The sequence below is a fragment of the Genypterus blacodes genome, unplaced genomic scaffold, assembly GCF_046128005.1.
Source record: "Genypterus blacodes isolate CSIRO-AG114 ecotype Tasmania unplaced genomic scaffold, CSIRO-AGI_Gbla_v1 ptg000037l_1, whole genome shotgun sequence".
Lineage (NCBI taxonomy): Eukaryota > Metazoa > Chordata > Actinopteri > Ophidiiformes > Ophidiidae > Genypterus > Genypterus blacodes.
In genome coordinates, this window is record NW_027466850.1 from 4309074 (window position 1) to 4326714 (window position 17641).

Sequence of the window (17641 nt, forward strand, 5' to 3'; positions counted from 1 at the left end):
GATTTATCTGATTTCAATAAAATGTATAATAAAGGTGATGGATTATTTTTCATCGTAATTTAAGAATATGTTTTAAAAAAACTGCATACGATGTGTGACCGACGGGGGCATTATTGGCCTTTATATATGACAATAGTTTATATATTTAGGCTAGTAGAGTAATTTATTATAGTATTTAATAATTGCACACAATTGAATTTCCAAGAGATGAATGCGTCATTCGCAAATATAACAGTGGTTATTCAGTACCGAGACTCCTTTACCAAAGCTGTGGTCAAGAACGTGATTGCTGCGGTTTTAAGCCTCTCCATCAACTACATCAATGCTTCCCTTATTCACACCTTCTGCAAACACCAGGTTTGATTTTAACTACATGTAGAGAGATGTGTTAATGAAATAAAAAAGTTGATTGGGGAGACTATATTTGTAATTTAGCTTTATCCTTGCTAACATATTCATAGGTTGTGGGGTTGGGCCATGAAAGCAGCAACCACCAGTGCTTTCAATGTGTCCAACTGCTATTGCAAAGCATGTAGGGCGTGGTAGGAAGCTCAGTATTACAAACTCTGACCCTTGCAACAAACAGCAAGTTAATATATATATATATATATATAAACTGTAGCAGTATATATATATATATATATATATATATATATACATATATATGTATACACAAAAACACATGTCAAGCATGATGAGTTTGTCCATTGGATGGAACACAGAAACATTAAGGCATTCTGGATGTGAAACAAGTTTATACTGTAATGATTACTGATTAGTGATTACTCTAAACCTTTTCTTTCCTCCCATGTGCTCTCTTCTGACCCTCCAGATATTCTACATGAATCCTCGCTATATCCTTTTTATTCATCTGGTCATCAACGACATGATGCTAATGACATTGGCCATCATCATGCTCTTTATCACTTATACCCTCTACAGAATAAATCTCTCCCTCTGTTGTGTTTTTGTCTTGTTTGGCCTTTTTGCCAATGAAATTACACCTTTGAACCTTGCTTGCATGGCAGTGGAGTGCTACATCGCCATCTGTATGCCCCTCCGCCACACACAGATTTGTACAGTAAAGAGAACTGCAATACTGATTGGTGTCATCTGGATGACAAGTGCGATTTCTGTTCTCCCTGACCTCTTCATCACCATGGCCACACAACCCTTAGGCTTTTTTCAAAGCAGAGTGTTCTGTGTCAGAGACAATGCCTTCCCAAATCCCCAAATTACCAAGAAGAGAGATATTACCTATATGGTCTACCTCATTATAGTGTGGCTCACCATCTTATACACTTACTTCCGGATTCTGCTCACTGCAAAGACAGCTAACAAAGACGCCAAGAAAGCCCAGAAAACTATCCTCCTCCATGGTTTTCAGCTGCTCTTGTGTATGACTACATATGTGATGCCAGTGACAGAATCTGCTCTGAAAGAATGGCTGCCTGAATATTATACAGACTCACTCTACGCTCTCTACATTGTTGTACAGATCCTGCCACGATCCATTAGTCCAATCATCTATGGCATACGAGACAACACTTTTCGGAGGTATCTGAAAAGACATATGCTGTGTCAATTAAGAAAACAAAAAGTAACCATGCACAAACAAGGAGGCATTTTCTTAAAGTAAGGTTTTATTGTTCCCAAGCACACTCTGTTACCCTTGAACATACCCTGACATACGTATTTCAGTGCATATGCACCTGTAATGCCATGTGTACATGACTCAACAATTTCACTCTCTATTTCCCTTTATGTCTTGTTACTCAAAACAAGTCTCCAATGGCCCTATGAAATAGTTCAAGTGAACAACAGACGAGACTGGAAGGCTAACAATGAAGGGCATGAGCAGACTCTTTTAACAGAGAAAGCTGAGATTCTTCAATGTGTACAGCAAACCGCTGGAGGTCCTCTATCAGTCTTTTGTAGCGAGGGCCATTAATTTTGCTGTGGTCTGCAGAGGGAGCAGCATCAGTGCAGAAAGATAAATAAACTCACCCGGAAAGACGGGTCTGTCATTGGCCTCATAGCCATTTTATTCTTGGTGTCTATAATTTTGTTGTTTTTACCTTATAGGTTGTTTTTGCTGCTGTAACATCACATTTTCCCTTTTAGGCTCAATAAGAATATATATATCTATCTAGTGTGTCTCTGTCTCTGTGTGAGTGTGTTTGGTATATATGTCCTGCTCCCTCCATGCTGCTAATATCCAATGTTCTTCTGCCGTCAAGATTGTGTCCTCTCCCCATTTGCCAGGTTTTTCTGTCATCCTGTGAGTTGTTAAAGGCTAGGAGCCCATAGCCAACCAGCCTGCCTGCATGTGTATCTTTGTTTGTGAAAACCTCTGACCAAAGCTCTGCCTCCTGCCTCGTGCTGGACCAGCTGGAGAGTCTCTAGAGACTTATTAGGGCAGCCTGATAATAATGTGTCATTTTCTGCATTACTTTCAAAAACATTTTTGTTTTTATTTGTTTTAATGTGGGAGTTAAAAGACATATCCTGATCAAAGATAACTGCTAGATTCCTTACGGTGCCGCTGGAGGCCAGGGTAATGTAATCCACAGTGGCTATATCATTAGATAATGCGTTTCTCAGGTCTTTAGGCCCAAGCACAAAAACAGTTTATTTGACTGACTGGCCTCATCTAGCTTCATTAACGAATAAAGTTGGGTATCATCCACATAGCACTGAAAATGTATGGAGTGTTTCTGAATAACATTATCTAAAGGGAGTACATAAAAAGAGAATAGTATTGGCCCAAGCAGTGAACCTTGAGGATTGCCGTGTCTAACTTTTCTGTGCCTGGAGGATTTGTCAATAACATGCACAAATTGTAATCGATCTGATAAATAGGACTTCAATTAGTTTAATACAGTTCCACTGATGTGATGTGTTCAAATGATCATCATGATGCCAATTCAATGTTGTAGTTCCTCCAATAGAATTAGGTTGTCAATGATATCCGATGCAGAACTAAGATTTAACAGGACAAGCACAGACAGGAGTTCTTTGTCTGATGCAATGAAGAAGTCATTTGCAACTTTCACCAATGCTGTCTCTGTGCTATGGTGGACTCAAAATCCAGACTGAAAAACCTCTATAAACTATTGTCATGAAGAGACTCACAAAACTGACTGGAGGCCGCTTTCGCTGGGATCTTGGAGGAAAGCGAAGGTTGGATATAGGCACAATATATGGTCATACACATACAGACACACTGTATACTGACATTTACACCCACATACTCTCTCACACACACACACACACACACACACACACACAAACATATCCACAACATTACGAGCATGTATTCAACACACACAAACACACGCACGCACGCACACACTTCCACATGCACATGCGTGAATCTCTTGGCACTGGCACACCACATATTAAGTCAAAGATTGTTCGAGAGCCATACGTATCTTGGGCATCCTGGTCTCACTGCATTCCTTGTGGTAAGTACTAAACTACACTGCAGTCATATTGTTTAAAATACTACAGAAAGATGAATGAATAAGCCATACACACCGATGTTTTTTTTCAGTTGTTTATATTTGCTTATGTTGGTAAAAAATGTCAGTACGTTGTGTTCATACTGACAAGGTTCAGTCTGTGGTGTATTTTGCTCTACATTCTCTAGCCTTTCTCTAATGATCAGTACTGGAGGATAGACTTACACCAAAATGAATATGAATATGACCTGAAATTGTTTTAATTTTTTTTGTTGATGCTTGAAACAGTGAAATATATATTTATCATTTATTAAACACATTTTCAAGGCTTTTTACATGGCAGGCAGGCTATGAAGATCATTCACTCATGCAAAAAGAACTAGTTAATGATAATCATTGTTAGGATTTCTTTACTGCATACGATTTACAATGACCATGTGTGGTAGATACTGTAGATAGATGATGTAAATTAAAGATAGATAAAAAGATAGATTGATAGATCATTGCACATTGTGACTGATGTTGAGACACAATTTGTCATCTCTTTTATTAGATATTAACATCTTGAACTTCCAAGAGATGAATGCCTTGCCTGCAAATATAACAGTGGTCATTCAGTACCGAGACTCCTTTACCAAAGCTGTGGCCAAGAACATGATTGTTGTGGTTCTCAGCATCTCTATCAACTACATCAATGCGGGCCTCATTCACACTTTCTGCAAACACCAGGTCTAAGTACATTTTAATAAAAAATAATGATGAATTAAATGAAATAAAATGTCATCAGTTTATGATGAGATAATGTTTGTAGGGGTTGGGGCATGAAAGCAGCAACCGGCAGTGCTTTCAAAGAGTCCAACTACTATTGCAGAAAAGCAGAAAGCATGTGTGGGAAGCTCAGCATTACAAATTCTGACCCTTGCAACCAACAGCAAACTAGTATTAACATATACACAAGTACACATGACAATCATTATGTGCTTGTCCATTGGGTGGAATAAAGAAACATTTTAGGCATTTTGCATGTGAAACAAGTTTATACTGTAATGATTTTCTAAATATTTTCTTCCCTCCCATGTGCTCTCTTCTGACCCTCCAGATATTCTACATGAATCCTCGCTATATCCTTTTTATTCATCTGGTTATCAATGACATGATGCAATTGATGTTGACCGTCACCCTGTTCCTCATCAGCTATATCCTCTACAGAATAAATGTCTCCATCTGTTGTGTTTTTGTCTTGTTTGCCATTTTCACCAATGAAAATACACCTCTGAACCTTGCTTGCATGGCAATTGAGTGCTTCATCGCCATCTGTATGCCCCTCCGCCACACACAGATTTGTACAGTAAAGAGAACTGTAATAGTGATTGGTCTCATCTGGATGACAAGTGTGATTTCTGTTCTCCCTGACCTCTTCATCACCCTGGCCACACAACCCTTAGGCTTTTTTCAGTCTAGAGTGTTCTGTCTCAGGGAAACTGCCTTCCCAAATCCTCACCTTACCAAGAAGAGAGATATGACCTATATCCTCTACCTCATTATCGTGTGGCTCACCATCTTTTACACGTACTTCAAGATTCTGTTCACGGCAAAGACAGCTAACAAAGATGCTAAGAAAGCCCAGAAAACTATCCTCCTCCATGGTTTTCAGCTGCTCTTGTGTATGGCTACATATGTGGAGCCACTGGTAAAATCTGCTCTGAAAGAATGGCTGCCTGAATATTATGCAGACTCACTCTTCGCTTGCTACATTGTTGTACAGGTCCTGCCACGATCCATTAGTCCAATCATCTATGGCGTACGAGACAACACTTTTCGGAGGTATCTGAAAAGACATATTCTGTGCCAGTTTAAAAAACAGTGAGCAACCATGCACAAACGAGGCATTTTTTTTTACGTAAAACAGTATAGTTCCCAAGCACTCTGACACCTAAACACACCCTAATATAGTTTTGTTAACCTATGCTGTCACATGTATTGATCGATTTTTGTACATGTCCTCAAAAAGTAATCTGACGTGTGCGTGAGGTGCAATATCCATGTGAACCCTTTAGGCATTATGACTGTGAAAGTAGTACAGAGAGGAACTATTGGAGCAAAACAAAGAAGACTTGACAGGCACTCAACAATGACAGCAGCAAACATCAGAGATAAAGTTATGAAGATAATTTTTAATCCTTCAGGTACATGCAAAGTGAACAACAATCAGTGATGATTTTGCTTTCTTTTTCCCCTTATGTCCTTGTCGCTCAAAGCAACTCTCCAATGGCCTTATAAAACTGTTTATGTCAGTGAAAACCCGGGGGACCCAGGGCTGTCACCATTCCATCCAAACAACGATTTCCAAAACTATCACTGAACGCACTGCAGATCAGCAGTCTTTAGTGTTTTTGTATTTTCAGTTATCCCAATAGTTATCTTCTCTGTGTTAATATTAAGAAAGAGTTACTCTACTACCTGTTGCGTTTTCACTCTTCTGGGTCCTACCTTCTTCCTAGTATCAGCACTTTCTGGCCAATGATGGATTCAGCAGAATATGAACCTGACAGAAAGGGGATCTCCAACCAAGGGCAGCAGCTGGGCCACTGTGAGCAGACGCTCCTTAGGCGAGGGAATTAAATCGTCTATTAGAATATCTGACCTGTTAACTCAGTGGTATGCTGAACCAGTTCATACTGGAGCAGTTGCCCTTCCCGCTGGAATGCCAGTGCTAATCTGCAGCCTGAACCAGAACCAGAAGATATGTAAAACCGGGTTAATGGAGACATACAGTACATTGAGGCAAAGCTGCCTATATTTTGGTTAGAAAGTATGCTTCTGCTGCCAGGGAGCACTCATGACTGTAAGATAATGGGAATATTGCATTTAAAAAAAAGCACCAGATTGGACCTGTCAGATAGTATCACAAAACCATGCTCCATCATTCTTAATCCTTTTATTCCTTGTCTGAAGGGAACCCCGGCCACTGCTGCACTTTCTAAGCCTTTCAGGCAAAACAATGGGCTGTTTATTGCCACCCCGAGACTCTATTTTATTGTAATTGTTTTATTGTATATTTGTTGATAATTCTTGCACCCTTCTGTTGATTTGTAGGATTGGTTATAAATTTGGTTATAGTGATGTTTTGTTATGATGGAGTTCATCATCCCTTCAGGATCTTGGAGACATTCTAGTGGTGCTGAGCTCGTCAGCCTCTGGGCTCTGCTCGTGCATACACACACGTGCATACACACCACACCACCAATTGTCTATAACATCTTGATATGACACTACTGCGCTGACAAATGTATGGGTAGCTTTATGAATGATTTTAAATCATGTGGTTGCAATGTGTCTCCTGATGCTGACTGCTATATTTTATTAAACAAATAAAAACAAACACAAATCTACAAATAACAGATATATTTGCTGCTTGTCTGTAAAAAATGAAAATACTTATTTAATCTACAGTACAACCAAATGTCTTTTGAGTTGTCAACACTCACTTTGCTGAATATCTGTGTGACATCATCGTAACCATTATGCCCGTTTGAGTATGGCAACATACAGCCAATAGCAGGCCTGACATCTGACATTCAGTGGAGTTCATGAATCAATATATGAAGTTCTCACATGGATAACAGACCCATTTGGTTTATGCTCTATGTATCACCAGATCTAAGTGGCTTATCTGAGGTAAGGTTTCTGTTGTGGAGTGTTAGATGTGTTTGATTATTTTATTATCATTACTGTAAAGAGCACAGTCATGTCATAATAATAATAAAATATCCTATGAGCAGAAAATACTTGAAGATATTGGGGGGTTTTTTTGAAATATTTTTTGTTATATTATAATATTGTTTTTGTCCACACCAGTTGATTTTTGAATAATAGAAAGAATGGAAAACATACATGCCACAAAATTACCTTATATATATTCATATTTTTCAATTGTTTGTAATTTTACAAGTAATTCTGTATTATCTTAATGATAGTGTTTAAAATTGGGTTAGCTAATTATCTCCAAAATATAATTTTTTGCCATAATAATCACACATGTACATTGTGTTTTAATTCTTCTTTTTCCTCTGGAGTTTGGATTAAACTTACAGGATCTTAACTAAGCCACATGAATTCCTCATCCTATGGCAGCAATGCATCATTTAGTCTCATCTATCGAGACTCTTTCAACACTGCTGTGGCCAAAAATGCAATTGTTGTGGCTCTTGGCATAATCATCAACTATATTAACGGTACCCTGATTCACACCTTCATGAAACACCAGGTTTGAAGCTTTTATTACTACGAGCTCAAAAAAGAGATAAGGTGTAAAACAAGGATGTAAATATGATGAACTCCCTTTTTCTCTCCCTCCTACAGATATTATATGGGAATCCTCGTTACATCCTGTTCATCCATCTGGTGGTGAACGATATGATCCAGGTTACATTAGCAACCCTCCTCTTTGTCCTGGGCAATAATTTCTACAAAATTAATGTCTGCTTCTGCTGTATCATCGTCTTATTTGCTGTCTTGACCACACTCAACAGTCCATTGAACTTAGCTGTCATGGCAATAGAGTGCTACATTGCTATTTGTTTGGCGCTCCGATACCATGAGGTCTTGGCCATCAAAAAAACCTATGTTCTGATTGGCTTGATCTGGGCCATGAGTACAGTGTCCATTGCTCCAGATGTGTTTGTAATGCTTGTTACAGAACCTGCAGAATTCTTCTATTCTGATGTTTTATGTCAGAGGGATAATTTATTTCGGAACCCCACCATGAGAGACAAGCGAAATGTGTCCCACATAATTTACTTGGTTGTTGTTTGGCTCATCTTGATTTTTACTTACTGTAGAATCTTTTTTACAGCTAAAGCAGCTGATGGGCAGGCAAAGAAGGCCAGGAATACCGTCCTAATCCATGGTTTTCAGCTTCTTCTGTGTATGCTCACATACGTCTTTCCTGTTTTAACACGTGCTGTGTTTTACTGGTCCCCTACACATTATAAACACGTGCTATATGTTTGCTTTATTATCATCCAGGTCCTCCCAAGGTTTATAAGTCCTATTGTGTACGGGCTACGAGACCAGGTATTTAGAAAGTATTATGAAAGGCAAAATACCTGCTCAGTACAGTGCATGCACACAACAGTTCTCAGATTACAATGAAAGGCACACACTGGCCTGTACTGTATAAGCTTTGACGTGTCATTATCTTGCTGTACTATATAACGGTAAAATTGTTCAAACAGAACCAAAAGGAGAAAACTATTCAGAGTAATGCAGTACATTTTTATTTTTGACCAAGTACAAGCCAAAGATGATTTGCAGAGTTCATTTAAATAGGAGCAATATGAGCTGTTGTGATATGCTGTTTTTTTTTAATTGTACTTCTTCCCCGTCAAGCATTTTTGATGACCCCGCCGAACGTCAAAGGTCAAAACTTACAAAACTAATTCATCATATGATTAATGTAACAGAGTTTAATTTTTAAGAAACATTTGTAAGTAAGAAAAACGTTATGATGATAAATCGGCCAATATTTGTTGGGTCTTTTCAAACGACATACCGCAAAGTAAAGTTGGTTAGTTTCACATGGCCCACATATTTCATAATGCAAACCAGTAGACGTTTGCAAGGGACATATTCCTAATCATGCTCCAGCTCTGGCTCCAGCACTTCCAATTCTATTGTCAGAGAGACGGCCAGAGAGACGGCCAGAGAGACGGCCAGAGAGACGGCCAGAGAGACCGCCAGAGAGACCGCCAGAGAGACCGCCAGTGAGACCCCCAGTGAGGCCGCCAGTGAGGCCGCCAGAGTGAAGGCCAGAGAGACCGCAGATCTCCAATGTTTATTTTGGATAGCCGTTTTGCTAATGTCCACATCAGCCACGAGACTCTTCCTGCCCATGTATTGCAATCTTTGGGACCCAAGACAACTCACGTCATTTAATCAGTACGCAAAAAGAAAAAATCCATTTCATATCTACTATGACAGTGGAAATCTCCTAAGCATCCCTGTCTCTTTGTGAAAAGTGGGATGGTCTTTTTTTCCTTCTTTCCTTCTGCTCATTTTAAGTATGGCAACATATAACCAATAGCAGGCCTGTTATCTGACATTCAGTGGAGATCATGAATAAATATATGAAGTTCTCACACGGATAACAGACTCATTTGATTTATGCTTCATGTATCTCCAGATCTAAGTGGCTTGTCTGAGGTAAGGTTTCTGTCATAGAGTGTATTAGATGTGTGTTTGATCATTTTATTATCATTACTGTACAGAGCACAGTCATGTCATAATAAGAATAAATTATCCTTTGGGCAGTGAATATTTTTGTTTCGATATTGTTTTTCCTCACAAGTTGGTTTGGGGAATTTAGTTAGTACACAGTAGAAAAGAAAAGAAATATCATGAAATTAAATAATATGTACATTAATCCTTTTCACATTTTGTATTATCTTAATTGGGTTAGCAAATTATTTCCTAAATATTAATTGCTGCCATAATTATCACATTTGTACATTTTATTTCAATTCATGTCTTCCTCTGGAGTTTGGATGAAACTGGGGGAAACTATGAATGCTGCAAAAGCATTTAAAACTTTTATTCTAAAATTAGATATTGTCATGCCTGAATTGAACATGGCCTGGGTGTTAACAGATGAAATTATAAATGAAAGTTATGTTTTATTGATTGGGTAGCTCACCTTATTCCACCTGAACTTGAAATCAAACCATTTTAAACAGACTTTTATTTTATTTTCACAGACGCTTACAGGATCTTAACTAAGCCACATGAATTCCTCATCCTATGGCAACAATGCATCATTTAGTCTCATCTATCCAGACTCTTTCAACACTGCTGTGGCCAAAAGTGTGATAGTTGTGGCTCTTGGCATAATCATCAACTATGTTAACGGTACCCTGATTCACACCTTCATGAAAAACCAGGTTTGAAGCCTTCATCATTAAAAGAACAAAAAAGAGATAAGGTGTGAAACAAGGATGTAAATATGAACTCCCTTTTCTCTCCCTCCTACAGATATTATATGTGAATCCTCGTTACATCCTGTTCATCCATCTGGTGGTGAACGATATGATCCAGGTTACATTAGCAACCCTCCTCTTTGTCCTGGGCAATAATTTCTACAAAATTAATGTCTGCTTCTGCTGTATCATCATCTTATTTGCTGTCTTGACCACACTCAACAGTCCATTGAACTTAGCTGTCATGGCAATAGAGTGCTACATTGCTATTTGTTTGCCGCTCCGATACCATGAGGTCTTGGCCATCAAAAAAACCTATGTTCTGATTGGCTTGATCTGGGCCATGAGTACAGTGTCCATTGCTCCAGATGTGTTTGTCATGCTTGTTACAGAACCTGCAGAATTCTTCTATTCTGATGTTGTATGTCTGAGGGATCAAATATTTCGGACCCCTGTCATGAAGAACAAGAGAAACATTTCCCACATAATTTACTTAGTTGTTGTTTGGCTCATCTTGATTGTGGTTTACTGTAGAATCTTCTTTACTGCTAAAGCAGCTGATGGACAGGCAAAGAAGGCCAGGAAAACGGTCCTGCTCCATGGCTTTCAGCTTCTTCTGTGTATGCTCACATTTGTTTATTCTACTTTTAAAAAAGCTGCGTTTTACTGGTCCCCTAAACATTATTTACATGTGCTATATGTTTGCTTTATCATCATCCAAATCCTGCCAAGGTTTATTAGTTCTATTGTGTATGGGCTACGAGACCAGGTATTTAGGAAGTATTATGTAAAGCAAAATACCTGCTCAGTACAGTGCATGCACACAACAGTTGACCAAGTACAAGACAAAGATGACTTGCAAAGTGCAGTTAAATAGGTGAAATATGAACCCGTGTGATGTGCAGTCCTTTATAAATTGTACTTTTTCACCATCAAGCATTTTTGAAGACCCTGCTGAAGGTAAAAGGTCAAGACTTGGTCAGTTTCAACAATAAAGCTTGTCATCATATGATTAAGGTAACAGAGTTTCGTTTTCAAGAAACACTTGTAAGTAAGAAAAACTTAACGATGATAAACCCGCCAATATTTGTTGGGTTTTTTAAGCGAAGTACCGCAGAGTAAGGTTAGTTAGTTTTAAGAGGCCCACACGTTTCATAACGCAGACCAGTAGACGTTTGCAAGGGACAGATTCTTAATCCTGCTCCAGTTCTTTTTCTCCCGCTTTTTGATGCTTTCTCCACACTAGTTGTACTAAATGACCACAACCAGAGACATTGACCTTGAGCAAAATCACAACCTTGTAACTAAAACACAGTTCATTATCACCATGACATCACTGTCTCTGATATTCTAACTCGGTCTCTCTAGATTCATGTATGAAACACCCACCACTGTAAAAGTCACCACACTAAACAAACGCATAGATGAGGTGTAGACATGCTTAATCACACAAGATGAATGCACTGTTCACTGTCTTCATGCGTTGTGTACTTTAGTGTCGTGCACTGCTAAGACTATTTGTTAATAACATCTTTGTTATATTACAATATTAACTGTTCTTTTGTAATGGAGGTTTGAATGATCCTTAAATCTACTTCATGAATTCCTCATCTGATGGCAATGTTACCTCTACCTCAACTGGTCTGCTCAACCGTGATACGCTCCACTCAGCTGTGATCAAGAATGTGATCGTTTTGGCACTTGGCATCACCATTAACTACATCAATGGAACTCTGATTTGGATCTTCATGAAACACCAGGTCAGCAGACTATTTTGTGGACAGAATAAGCAATCAAAAAGTATGCAAATTTGTTTATTTTTTATGTGATGATATGTATCGATTTTTTTTTAATTATATGATATATATTGATTTTTTTTCTTCTCCTCCAGATATTTTACATGAATCCTCGTTACATTCTGTTCATCCATCTGGTGGTGAATGATATGATCCAACTTACTACAACAACCACCCTGTTTGTCATGAGCTATGTTATCTACAGACTTCCTGTGCCCCTCTGCTGTATCCTCGTTGTATTTGCTGTCTTTACCACCTCCAACAGTCCATTAAACTTAGCTGTCATGGCTATAGAGTGCTACATTGCTATCTGTTTGCCACTCCGATACCATGAGCTCTGTACTGTCAGAAAAACATATATTTTGATTGGCTGGATCTGGGCCATGAGTGCAGTTTCCATCTTGCCAGATGTGATCATGATGATAGCTACTGAGCCTGCACAATTCCTAAATTCTAGAATATTCTGTAACAGAGAGACTATGTTTCGTCATCCTTTAATAATTAAAAAGAGAGACATAATATACAATATTTCTTCAATTGCTATTTGGCTCACTCTCATCTTCTCTTACTTTAGGATCTTCTTTGCTGCTAAAGCAGCTGTTGGAGATTCAAAAAAGGCCAGGAACACAATCCTGCTTCACGGCTTTCAATTGCTACTCTGTATGCTGACCTATATTGGCCCTGTTTTAAGCAAACGTCTGCGGTACTGGTTTCCTCACGATTCTCTAACAACACAGTTTGTTCTCTATATCATCATTCAAATAATGCCTAGGTTTGTCAGTCCTGCTGTATATGGGCTACGAGACCAGATGTTTAGAAAGTACTTGAAACAGTACCAGACGTGCACAGTGACAGCAAGCACCAATCTACAGACTAAACTGAATGCCATTGTTGATGATACTGTAGTAGTTCAGCATTAATAAAGGTACAATGAAGAGAAAACTATTAAATATGTTAAATACAAAATAATCTATTGGTGTACCCATTTAACAAGATGTTATTAAACAGTTCCAGTATAGCAAAGAGCTCACATGTCAAATGAATTCTACATAATCACAACAGAAAATTTAAAAACTGACAATTTTGTAATTAATGATGCCAATGGAATTCAATCTGATGTATCAAAAGACCAATAAATTACCAATTTTACTAAACTTACTGCTTATGCCTTGAATACTAAGACCAGATGAACTGGAAAATGTAATGTTATTGTTCATTGACCTTTATTCTAAACAATGACTGGTTATTATTAATTGTTCCTTGCACGTGTTTGTTTGTAGCAGAGACTAACCCTAACCCTTGATTTGATTTTGATTTGATGGATCGGACTGTGATAAAATCAAAAAGAGATTCCCTCTCAGAGAGAGAGAGAGAGAGAGAGAGAGAGAGAGAGAGAGAGAGAGATTCTAGGCCCTTGCACCCAGAATTCCAAATGAATTGCGCTCTATTTACTGTTAATAATCTTTTACAAACTATTTTTTTAGATATGGCTTGGGTTCTACGAAAGGGAATGAGAGTTCTACTGTTTTTATGGGAGTGAACATTACAGTGAGCGATATTTTCTTTTTTCTTTGGATAACAGTTTGTGCTTCAAATCTGTAGCATAGTTTTCTTCTTGTGTTAGATAGGTGCCTTATTGCATGCAATGTAGAGACGTATGCTGAGCTGTTATTGGAGGAAGAGAGTTAGGGTTTTCAGGAGTCTTTTGTTCTTCATACTAATTTGCCCTACATTTTTAATTTGTCACTGATACCTATTGCTTTCTTTTGTTTCTTTCATGTCTATTACCATGTGTTTACACTGTTACGACCATATTGTCTTTGATTTCTTTCCCTTGTTCCTTTTTCTCTGCACCTGTTTGATCCATTATAACTCGTGTTTTTTTAGAGCAGAATGTGTCATATCTGCGTCCAAAACCAGCGCAGAAGGCTCAGTACATCTGCCCTGTATCTACACACACACACACACACACACACCCACTGTATTTCCCTCACAATGTCAAAGAAAAAGTGCGCAAAGAAATAGTATATAATAATATATTTAGGATTTACTTTTGACCAAGCATTTATTTCCTGTAATAACACCTTTAGACCTGCTGTAATGCATCCCCCTGTTGTCAAACATGCATCTACACACACATGAAGTACACGCATTAAGCCTCTCGCAGCTCCCATAGGACGTTTGAACCTACATATATTCACACATCTGCCTTGTGGTCTTCCATTGATCACAGGAGGTACGTACATATCTTCATTGTGTTGCCATTAGGCAGAATGCTATATCGAAGCAATGATATTATCATCACTTTTAACACTGTGTGTTTGTTTCTCATTTACAGGTTCTGAATTTTGATGAATGTATGTACATTTGTGCTCACAACACAATAACTCTCACACATAATGTTTTTTTGAGATTAATGGAATGTTTGATTGGCACAAAGGTGAATTTCACTTCATGAATCTATGCTGAAACGTAGCCTTTAATTTTAGGATCCTAGTTAAGTATAACTTATCAGTTTTACAAATATATCTACTGTGATATAGTATGTGACATTATCAAGCAAAGCAAAAAGTGCATTTTGCTTGTTTAGGACATGCATGTTAAAAGTCAGTTACATCTTTTTTCTTTTAAATCAGACCCCATGAAGTGTGTGTGTGACAGATACACTTAAGACTTGATCACAGTCAATGACACTGATCTAATCATTTCTAGTCGGTTATCAGTGCTGTTATTCAATTGTTAATCTAGACATACAGATAAAGAAAGTTCTATAAATGGAGCAATTTTGTGACAAAAGTGTCAAAAATGTGTTTAGTCTAAAGTTGAGTTGCTTTTTTAGGAGCACAAGTAAAATTATTCGAGATAATATGCAGTTAATATTCTGTTATTTTAATAAAGTTAACTTAATCTCTGTCCATTTGGTTACTAAATTGCCAGACAGAACAACAATAATATAATTATTATTATTAGAATTATTGTCTAAACCACTTAGAATGCTCTTCTCTTCTCTTCTCTCATGGAACAGTGTTGGAGGGTCCCGTCCTTTGATACATGAACTTCTCAAACAATGGCAGGAATGTCACAACGCCTGTCTATCGGGATACCTTACAAGTAGCTATAATTAAGAACGTGATTACTGTGACTCTTTGTATCGTCATCAACTATGTCAACGTCACACTGGTCCATACATTCACCCAACATCAGGTCTGAATTTTCACGGTTCTAAAAAACAATCAGAAACAACAGATTGAACTACACAGAAAGTACAATCTCTCTGTAGAATATAAAATAACTTCCGTCTTTTTTGTCTCTCTCATCTGCCTTTTTTACTTCTGTCCTTTCCTACAGATCCTCAGAATGAACCCTCGCTACATCCTTTTCACCCACCTGGTGATCAATGATATAATCCTGCTTACCCTGTTTACCTTGATTCAGGTCCTGAGTTATACCGTGTACACTCTCAATGTCTGCTTCTGTATGCTTTTACTACTCGTTGCTATATTTGCAAATCTTAACACCCCACTCACACTAGCTGTTATGGCAGTAGAGTGCTACATCGCCATATGCTTCCCTCTCCACCACACCCAGATCTGTACAGTCAAGAAAACATACACTGTGATAGGTTTGATTTGGGTGATGAGTGGCCTTTCAATCCTACCAGATGTGTTTGTCACATTGGCCACAGAACCCCTGGAATTTCTTGATTCTCGAATTTTCTGCCTTAGGGAAGCAGTTTTCAGAAAGCCGTACCTCACTGAGAAGAGAGATGTCTCTTACATAGTGCTGCTTGTCATAGTTTGGCTCATTCTGTTCTATACATATTTCAGGATCCTTTTTGCTGCACAAGCAGCTACTGCAGATGCAAAGAAAGCAAGAAACACTGTCCTGCTCCATGGCTTCCAGCTGCTTTTGTGTATGCTCACCTATGTTTTCCACCTTATCATCAGCGGTCTGTCATACTTGTTCCCAACAGGAGTACTGGCCATACGCTTTGTTATCGCTGTATTTGTTCAGATCCTGCCCCGTTTCATCAGCCCAGTTATTTATGGGCTACGAGACAAGATGTTCTGGAGACTGCTGAAAAAACACTTGATCTGTAACACATGTACAAACTTTCTTCCACACAAAAAATGAAAAAGGACGTTACAGTGTCCTGTTTTTGAGTTCATTGGCCCTGCTTGGGCTCAGCTGTTTAATTTAATTGAAAAATCAATAAGAACCTATACAAAGTAGTTAACCTAGTGAGATGATTCAATATGCAAAATATGCATGGAGAATGCAATCTGCAAAATAATTTGTAATTATTTTTATGTATTATTATTGTAACTATTTTAAAAATACACTTATCAAGAGCAATTGGAGATTACAGACCCAATCCCCTGCTGATTAGTTTATAATTTATTCAATGTCATTCTTGCCATTGTATTGTAAATTGTAATCCGATTTATTTATTGTCAAGGCCAATGCATAATAAAACCAAACAGTGCAGAAGTAGGCCAATCTCGCCAGTGTTTTTTGCTTGTTTGTATGCATTCAACTATAAACACATCAAAGAGACACAGCAAAGCTAATTAAAGCAGACACCTGTATCATTAGATTCCACATCTTGAATCACAAAATGTATTAATCAAAATACAAGTAAAAGAAACCTATATTTTTCAATAAACAAACAAGAACTTTTTTATACTTTCACATCTATAACCTTACCACATAAGTAAAATAACTGTGCATACATTTATGCTCTAAAACAGTGGTTCTCAAACTTTTTAAATCAGGTACCACCTCAAAATTAAATTAGATTATATTAGATTAGATTAGATATATTAGAAGTACAAGCTAATGCAGTTAGCATCCAACCAGAAGTGCAAAAATGTAGCACAATATATACAGAATAAACTATAATGCAAGCAGGAAGCAAATTTATTCCTCATAAGAATATTATTTATTCACAGCCACATTGTACAAATTGGTACTAAAACTCTCTCATATGAACAACTCGTATATGGGGCAGTCCCTCTCACACACACACACACACACACACACACACACACACACACACACACACACACACACACACACACACACACGCTGTCCGTGATTTTCACAGGCCAAGTTTTGCAGAGTGGCAAGTTTTTTTTTTATCATTAGGTGATCTTCTGTAGCCTTAGCTGGGCCAAACCTCTCCAAAATAGCTAAAATATGCAGTTTAATTCATAATCGTACAGTCACATCAAAGGATCTGCATTTGTAACTTATTTTTCAAAGACATACAGTCATATCAGGCTTTCGACTTCTGCAAGGCCACAATCCTTCTCCGCCCATCCTTCCCTTCAGTGGTTAGTGGTGATGTCATCTCTTCTCAGGTTGACCAAACGACAACCGGAGCATGTAATTGCACTTTGGAAAG

The 17641-nt window shown here is 38.0% G+C and overlaps 6 protein-coding genes across 6 annotated transcripts; all 6 read left to right on the top strand.

Moving 5' to 3' along the window:
- The first annotated feature begins 207 nt into the window (after window positions 1-207).
- LOC142996215 (odorant receptor 131-2-like) lies at window positions 208-1639 on the top strand. Its single transcript, XM_076147115.1, has 2 exons — window positions 208-357; window positions 833-1639. Exons 1-2 carry the CDS (start codon window positions 208-210, stop codon window positions 1637-1639), a joined length of 957 nt encoding a protein of 318 aa, XP_076003230.1.
- Window positions 1640-4043: 2404 nt separating this feature from the next.
- On the top strand, window positions 4044-5331 carry LOC142996380 (odorant receptor 131-2-like). The gene is made up of 2 exons (XM_076147358.1): window positions 4044-4193; window positions 4564-5331. Exons 1-2 carry the CDS (start codon window positions 4044-4046, stop codon window positions 5329-5331), a joined length of 918 nt encoding a protein of 305 aa, XP_076003473.1.
- Window positions 5332-7575: 2244 nt separating this feature from the next.
- LOC142996216 (odorant receptor 131-2-like) lies at window positions 7576-8618 on the top strand. Its single transcript, XM_076147116.1, has 2 exons — window positions 7576-7731; window positions 7827-8618. Exons 1-2 carry the CDS (start codon window positions 7576-7578, stop codon window positions 8616-8618), a joined length of 948 nt encoding a protein of 315 aa, XP_076003231.1.
- Window positions 8619-10246: 1628 nt separating this feature from the next.
- On the top strand, window positions 10247-11315 carry LOC142996217 (odorant receptor 131-2-like). The gene is made up of 2 exons (XM_076147118.1): window positions 10247-10402; window positions 10494-11315. The coding sequence occupies exons 1-2, from the start codon at window positions 10247-10249 to the stop codon at window positions 11313-11315; spliced, it is 978 nt and encodes a 325-aa protein (XP_076003233.1).
- Window positions 11316-12036: 721 nt separating this feature from the next.
- Window positions 12037-13154, top strand: LOC142996218 (odorant receptor 131-2-like). The gene is made up of 2 exons (XM_076147119.1): window positions 12037-12198; window positions 12330-13154. The coding sequence occupies exons 1-2, from the start codon at window positions 12037-12039 to the stop codon at window positions 13152-13154; spliced, it is 987 nt and encodes a 328-aa protein (XP_076003234.1).
- A 2131-nt stretch (window positions 13155-15285) lies between these two features.
- On the top strand, window positions 15286-16368 carry LOC142996219 (odorant receptor 131-2-like). The gene is made up of 2 exons (XM_076147120.1): window positions 15286-15438; window positions 15583-16368. Exons 1-2 carry the CDS (start codon window positions 15286-15288, stop codon window positions 16366-16368), a joined length of 939 nt encoding a protein of 312 aa, XP_076003235.1.
- Window positions 16369-17641: the final 1273 nt, after the last annotated feature.

Coding starts and splice junctions, on each gene's coding strand:
- LOC142996215 (XM_076147115.1), top strand. CDS start 208: ATGAATGCGTCATTCGCAAATATAACAGTGGTTATTCAGTACCGAGAC. Junction 358..832: donor ACACCTTCTGCAAACACCAG/GTTTGATTTTAA, acceptor CTGACCCTCCAG/ATATTCTACATGAATCCTCG.
- LOC142996380 (XM_076147358.1), top strand. CDS start 4,044: ATGAATGCCTTGCCTGCAAATATAACAGTGGTCATTCAGTACCGAGAC. Junction 4,194..4,563: donor ACACTTTCTGCAAACACCAG/GTCTAAGTACAT, acceptor CTGACCCTCCAG/ATATTCTACATGAATCCTCG.
- LOC142996216 (XM_076147116.1), top strand. CDS start 7,576: ATGAATTCCTCATCCTATGGCAGCAATGCATCATTTAGTCTCATCTAT. Junction 7,732..7,826: donor ACACCTTCATGAAACACCAG/GTTTGAAGCTTT, acceptor TCCCTCCTACAG/ATATTATATGGGAATCCTCG.
- LOC142996217 (XM_076147118.1), top strand. CDS start 10,247: ATGAATTCCTCATCCTATGGCAACAATGCATCATTTAGTCTCATCTAT. Junction 10,403..10,493: donor ACACCTTCATGAAAAACCAG/GTTTGAAGCCTT, acceptor TCCCTCCTACAG/ATATTATATGTGAATCCTCG.
- LOC142996218 (XM_076147119.1), top strand. CDS start 12,037: ATGAATTCCTCATCTGATGGCAATGTTACCTCTACCTCAACTGGTCTG. Junction 12,199..12,329: donor GGATCTTCATGAAACACCAG/GTCAGCAGACTA, acceptor CTTCTCCTCCAG/ATATTTTACATGAATCCTCG.
- LOC142996219 (XM_076147120.1), top strand. CDS start 15,286: ATGAACTTCTCAAACAATGGCAGGAATGTCACAACGCCTGTCTATCGG. Junction 15,439..15,582: donor ATACATTCACCCAACATCAG/GTCTGAATTTTC, acceptor CCTTTCCTACAG/ATCCTCAGAATGAACCCTCG.